This window comes from Bubalus kerabau, chromosome 2, assembly GCF_029407905.1.
Source record: "Bubalus kerabau isolate K-KA32 ecotype Philippines breed swamp buffalo chromosome 2, PCC_UOA_SB_1v2, whole genome shotgun sequence".
NCBI classification, from domain to species: Eukaryota; Metazoa; Chordata; class Mammalia; order Artiodactyla; family Bovidae; genus Bubalus; species Bubalus kerabau.
In genome coordinates this window covers 10875873-10883130 of record NC_073625.1, presented here as the reverse complement: position 1 = coordinate 10883130, position 7258 = coordinate 10875873, and the positions used below count along the sequence as shown (strand labels likewise).

At 38.2% G+C, this 7258-nt stretch overlaps 1 protein-coding gene across 1 annotated transcript in view; it reads right to left on the bottom strand.

Annotated features, from left to right (window-relative positions):
• Nucleotides 1-5482: 5482 nt before the first annotated feature.
• LOC129644377 (A disintegrin and metallopeptidase domain 3-like) overlaps nucleotides 5483-7258 on the bottom strand; it is a 109360-nt gene continuing 107584 nt past the window's right edge. Inside the window, exon 20 of the mRNA XM_055570040.1 lies at nucleotides 5483-5531. Coding sequence (XP_055426015.1) covers nucleotides 5483-5531 — 49 coding nt within the window. The remainder of the gene's footprint in view (nucleotides 5532-7258) is intronic.

The following is a 7258-nucleotide window of genomic DNA, read 5'->3' as shown; positions in this document are numbered from 1 at the left end:
AGATAAATGAGAAAATGTAACCTTTGTATCATGGCATATCAGACTTAGCTCATGATTACCTATGCAGACCTTCTCTTTCATCATCCATAAGCTGTAAAGTAAATTTTTTAATATTTTAAGAGCACACATTAGGAACAGAGAGCTCTGGGTTAACTATGTAGCCTTGCTGTCTTCCTGCTCTAAAAGCAATGAACATCATTTAAGCACTGTTTCTTACACTCGGCATCCAAACTGTCAACTCACTGTATTGGTTCACATTCAAAATGTATTCCTAAAACCATCTTTACTATTCCTGGTATGAGGTAACATCCTTTCTGTCTCCTGGATCAGTCCTGAGGTTTTTTTTTTTTTTTTTTTTCTCGTTAGATCATTCATGTGCTTGAAAAGCTCCTACCTGGGTTCATGCATTGATAGCCCTGCCAGCTCGATGCCCGGGTGACAGAGAGGTGGTTTATGGCTGCAGTGGAGCTGTGAAACTACCTGTGGGAAGCTCTCTCTTTACCTGTGGGAAAGCGTGAATACCTGGCTTCTCTTTTTGCTGAGATAAGGGCAGTTGGATTTATGATGGACTGTTTACAATTTAAAATAAGGAACTTTGTGCCAGAGGTGTCTCTCTGGCCCCCAGTGTATGCCTGTATTCCTCTCTCGTTGTGCTGCATCCAAATAAAAGCCTTCTGTGAGTTGACTCAGGTTACTCCTTTCAAACACCTAAACTGCATAACTATTTGTACCTCCCTTCAATTCATCACTGACCCATCACTTGCTCAACAGGGCCTACTCAGCTGGCCATATTTAAAATTGCCCCCCAGTTCCTCCTTCTCTCATCTTTTCCATATAATGAATTACCTTTCAGCACACTTTACAATCAACTTTTAAAATATGTTTATGGAATGAATGTGTCAAATTCTGGAGGTGTCCTTAATATGACCGTAAAGTACTGCTGGCAGGAGAAGGCTGTGAGAAACAGGAAAAAAAAAAAAAAATGCAAACGAAAGCATGAGATTGAAGCTATGACTTAAGAGTTGGGAAAAAAAAAAAAATCCGGGAGATGGAGAGCTCAGTGTATTGCTCTAGGAGAAAATGAGTAAAGTTGTGTGGAGGTGAGGAGTGCAGGTGAAGGCTCTTAGCATGATGACAGAACTACGATTGTAGGACATGAGAAGAAGACAGCCAAGGGCCAGAATCTTCACCTAAGATGTGGGCTTTTAATAACTTGCTGAGAGAAGAGGTAGAGGCTACTCTAGGCAGAAATAAGACTACTTTACAGTGAGGCTATGAGTTATAAATATTTTTTTTGGTGGCAGAAAATGAAATAGAGATCCAATGACTTTATTCCATTGGTCACATATGGCAGGTAAGTAAAGAGATGAACTTGTGGTCTCATTCTTCGATGAGTTTCTGATTCTTTTCCTTTACTCCTAGTGATGTCTAATATGTGAAATATCATATATCATGATTTCTTTATACATTTGATTTAGGAATATGAACAGTATATACAGAAGCCTTCTTTATCTCATCTTATTGTAAAGAATTATTCTTCTGCCTTGGAGGGTGAATGCCTTTTAGCATTTGCTTGGCATCTACTAGGTCCTCAATAAATGTACATACCATTCCCATCCCCAGTCTTATATCAGAAAATATGTGGCAAAATTTTGGAGTTCTTAAGAGTTTCAGGACTTTTCTGGTGGCTCAGATGGTAAAGAATCCACTCGTAATGCAGGAGACCTGGGCTCGATCCCTGGGTAGGGAATACCCTGGAGAGGGGAATGGCTACCCCCTCCACTATTCTTGCCTGGAGATTTCCAAGGACAGAGGAGTCTGGCAGGCTACAGTCCATGGGGTTGCAAAGACTCAGACACAACTGATTGACTAACACTTTCACTTTTAAGAGTCTGATTATCTGAATCTCAAGCTCAAAAACTGACTACCATTCTATACACGTAGGGAATTACTTATAATCTTTATATCTGTTTTCTTATTTCTAAAATAAGGAGACCAATAACCAGGGAGTCAATGAGGAAGAAATAAAAGTGTTGGGAGCAATGGGTATAAAACTCATTTAGACAATCTGCTAACACAGATTGGTGTCTTAAATACACCAAACAAATATATGATTGCTCATAAATATTTTAAGAATGCATTTAAAATCCCTTTAAAGTAATTTCTTTTTACAAAAATTGTGGCTAATGAATCTGGATAATGTGAGTTAACATGAAATGTTTCTATAGAAGTATAAAGTAATATCAACACCAAATGCTTTGTTTTAGTCTTTCTTTTAGTATATGATAGTAATGACTAGATATCAAATGATGAAATTATTAAAAACAATAAATGGAAATAATATATTTCCTATACTGAAGTACTGTTAAAATATTTAAAAAAATAATGAATTATATCATTTTGTCAATAATTTGATTATTTCACTTCACCTTCACCTGTACTACTGACTGCTGTTACTATTGCTGATTTCTGATGGAGACTTATATGAAAGAAATAGATTTGTTTTAAAGCTAGGAAACACTGTAATCTTAAATAAACTCAAGAAAACAAAAACAGAGAGACTTTTACTAATTACTCAGTTAATATGTACCAATATCCACTTTTCTTCCTATATCCCATTTAGGGGTCATATATCCTACAAATGTAAACTAGACTTACTATGATCATTTTATATACATTATATATACAAAGTATTATACTCATGAAACTAATATCATATAGGTAATTATATCTCATTTTTGAAAAAGAAGTAATTAAATTCTGTTCTAAAAAAAGGAAAAACTGAGCTGGTACCTTAAATATAATTTCAGAAACACACGAGCAATATTAATTTCATGTAACATAGGCCATGTCTTTAATATGTGCTTTCCCTCGCTCTTTGTGATCTTATATTTTCTCACCTTCCCCATATTCTATGCTGCCCCATCTCTATTCATCGTCATTCAGTTTAGTTGAGCTGCTCAGTCGTGTCCAAATCTTTGCGACCCCATGGACTGCAGCATGCCAGGCTTCTCTGTCCATCACCAATTACAATTCATCGTAACTGGCCCAATACATTCTACGCTGACCCATTTCTATTTATTGTCTCTGGCCCCATATTCTGTGCTGCCCCATCTCTATTCATCATTCAGTTCAGTTTAGTCACTCAGTCATGTCCAACTCTTTGCAACCCCATGAACTGCAGCAGACCAGGCCTCCCTGTCCATCACAAACTCCTGGGGTTTACCCAAACTCATGTCCATTGAGATGGTGATGCCATCCAACCATCTTATCCTCTGTCGTCTCCTTTTCCTCCCTTCCCCAATCTTTCCCAGCATCAGGGTCTTTTCAAATGAGTCAGCTCTTCGCATTAAATGGCCAAAGTATAGGAGTTTCAGCTTCAACATCAGTCCTTCCAATGAACACCCAGGACTGATCTCCTTTAGGATGGACTGGTTGGATCTCCTTGCAGTCCAAGGGTCTCTCAAGAGTCTTCTCCAACACCACAGTTCAAAAGCATCAATTCTTCGGAGCTCAGCTTTCTTCACAGTCCAACTCTCACATCCATACACAACTACTGGAAAAATCATAGCCTTGACTAGATGGACCTTTGTTGGCAAAGTAATGTCTCTGCTTTTTAATATGCTGTCTAGCTTGGTCATAACGTTCTTTCCAAGAAGTAAGCGTCTTTTAATTTCATGGCTGCAATCACCGTCCGCAGTGATTTTGGAGCGCCTCCACCCCCGCCCCTCCCAAAATAAAGTCAACCACTGTTTCCCCATCTATTTCCCATGAAGTGATGGGACTGGATGCCATGATCTTCGTTTTCTGAATATTGAGCTTTAAGCCAACTTTTTCACTCTCCTCTTTCACTCTCATCAAGAGGCTCTTTAGTTCTTCTTCACTTTCTGCCATAAGGATGGTGTCCTCTACATATCTGAGGTTTTTGATATTTCTCCCAGCAATCTTGATTCCAGCTTGTGCTTCCTCCAGCCCAGCATTTCTCATGATGTACTCTGCATATAAGTTAAATAAGGAGGGTGACAATATACAACCTTAATGTACTCCTATTCCTATTTGGAATCAGTCTGTTCCATGTCCAGTTCTAACTATTGCTTCCTGACCTGCATACAGGTTTCTCAAGAGGTAGGTCAGGTGGTCTTGGTATTCCCATCTCTTTCAGAATTTTCCACAGTTTATTGTGATCCACACAGTCAAAGGCTTTGGCATAGTCAATAAAGCAGAAATAGATGTTTTTCTGGAACTCTTTTACCTTCCAGCATATTCTGGCTTCTTGGCACCACCAAATGTCAAGACAAGGAAAATGGGGTTGCTTAGGAAGTAGACAGAACCTTCTAAAGCAATTATAGCCAACATGACTTTCTACTAGAAAGATACTGAGGATTTACTGAGTAAATTCAGTTGTTCCTGGGCCTATATGGGCATGAAGGATACCCAGTGCCTAAAGTTTGAAAAAAAAAAATCTGGTATATTTGTAAACATTTGGTAGAATTATAAGCATTATCAGTGACTTATAAGCCACCATTTGGTGGCTCAAATGGTAAAGAATCTGCCTGCAGTGCAGGAGTGAAAGTGAAAGTCGCTCAGTCATGTCCGACTCTTTGAGAGAGTTCATGGAATTTTAAAGGTGTGGGTAGCCTTTCCCTTCTCCAGGGGGTCTTCCCAACCCAGGGATCAAATCCAGGTCTCCAGTATTGCAGGCAGATTCTTTACCAGCTGGGCAACAAGGGAAGCCCTTGGTGCTGGAGATGCCTGTTCAATTCCCTGGGTTGGGAAGATCCCCTGGAGGAGGGCATGGCAAATCACTCCAGTATTCCTGCCAGGAGAATCCCCATGGAAAGAGGAGCCTGGCAGGCTACAGTCCATGGATTCACAAAGAGTCTGACACGACTGAGAGACTAACACTTTCACTTTTAAGAATCTGAACCCTGGAGTACGATTATCTAATCTCAAGCTCAAAAACTGACTACCATTCTATACACGTAGGGAATTACTTACATTCTTTATATCTGTTTTCTTATTTCTAAAATAAGGAGACCAATAACCAGGGAGTCAATGAGGAAGAAATACAAGTGTTGGGAGCAATGGGTATAAAACTCTCATTTAGACAATCTGTTAACGCAGATTGGTGTCTTAAATACACCAAAAAAATGCATGATTGCTCATAAATATTTTAAGAATGCATTTAAAATCCCTTTAAAGTCATTTCTTTTTACAAAAATTGTGGCTAATGAATCTGGATAATGTGAGTTAACATGAAATGTTTCTATAGAAGTATAAAGTAATATCAACACCACATGCTTTGTTTTAGTCTTTCTTTTAGTATATGATAGTAATGACTAGATATCAAAATGATGAAATAATTGGAAACAATAAATGGAAATAATATATTTCCTATACTGAAGTACCGTTAAATATATTTTTAAAAAATATTTAATGAATTATATCATTTTGTCAATAATTTGATTATTTTACTTCACCTTTACCTGTTAGACTGACTGCTGTTACTATTGCTGGTTTCTGATGGAGATCTGTATGAAAGAAATAGAATTGTTTTAAGGTTTGGAAACACTGTAATCTTAAATGAACTCAAGAAGTCAAAAACAGCTAGACTTTTACTAATTACTCAGTTAATATGTACCAATATCCACTTTTCATACTATATCCCATTCAGGTATCATATATCCTACTGGGGTATATTTACCAATGGTAGCCTAACTTTTAAATATGTTAAATTCATTTTTGTGAATGATTTAAAGAAGTATCTAAATTCTTATTATTTTTTTTTTTTTACTTGCAGCTTCCCAGTTTTCCTAGCACCATTAGTTGAAGAGACTGTCTTTTCTCCATTGTATATTCTTGCTTCTTCTGTTGCAGATTACTTGACCATAGGTGTATGGGTTTATTTCAAGGCTTTGTATCCTATTCCACTGATCTGTATTCCTACTTTTGTGCCAGTACCATACTATTTTGCTGACTATAGCTTTGTAGTATAATCTGAAGTCAGGAAGGCTGATTTCTCCAGCTCCATTTTTCTTTCTCAAGATTGCTTTGGCTATTTGGGGTCTTTTGTGTCTCCATACAAATTTTAAGGTTTTCTCATTCTAGCTCTGTGAAAAATGCCACAGAAAATTTGATAGAGATTGTACAGAATCTATAGATTGCCTTCAGTTCAGTTCAGTCGCTCAGTCGTGTCCGACTCTTTGCGACCCCATGAATTGCAGCACGCCAGGCCTCCCTGTCCATCACCAACTCCTGCAGTTCACTCAGACTCACGTCCATCGAGTCAGTGATGCCATCCAGCCATCTCATCCTCTGTCGTCCCCTTCTCCTCTTGCCCCCAATCCCTCCCAGCATCAGAGTCTTTTCCAATGAGTCAACTCTTGGCATGAGGTGGCCAAAGTACTGGAGTTTCAGCTTTAGCATCATTCCTTCCAAAGAAATCCCAGGGCTGTTCTCCTTCAGAATGGACTGGTTGGATCTCCTTGCAGTCCAAGGGACTCTCAAGAGTCTTCTCCAACACCACAATTCAAAAGCATCAATTCTTTGGTGCTCAGCCTTCTTCACAGTCCAACTCTCACATCCGTACATGACCACAGGAAAAACCATAGCCTTGACTAGATGGACCTTTGTTGGCAAAGTAATGTCTCTGCTTTTCAATATGCTATCTAGGTTGGTCATAACTTTCCTTCCAAGGAGTAACCGTCTTTTAATTTCATGGCTGCAGTTACCATCTGTAGTGATTTTGGAGCCCCCAAAAATAAAGTCTGACACTGTTTCCACTGTTTCCCCATCTATTTCCCATGAAGTGATGGGACCGGATGCCATGATCTTCATTTTCTGAATGTTGAGCTTTAAGCCAACTTTTTCACTCTCCACTTTCACTTTCCTGAAGAGGCTTTTTAGTTCCTCTTCACTTTCTGCCATAAGGGTGGTGTCATCTGCATATCTGAGGTTATTGATATTTCTCCCGGCAATCTTGATTCCAGCCTTAGGTAGTATATTCATTTTGACAATATTGACTTTTCCAATTCATAAACATGGTATGTCTTTACATCTATTTCTGTTTTGTTCAATTTCATAGTTTAAGTACAGATCATTTGTCTCCTTACATAGGTTTATTCTTAGGTATTTTATTTTTGTGATGTGATAGTAAATGAAATTCCTTCTTGAATTTTTTTCTGATCTTATAAATGCAAGAGATTTCTGTGTATTAATTTTATAACTTGCAACTTTAACAAATTCGTTGATGAACTCT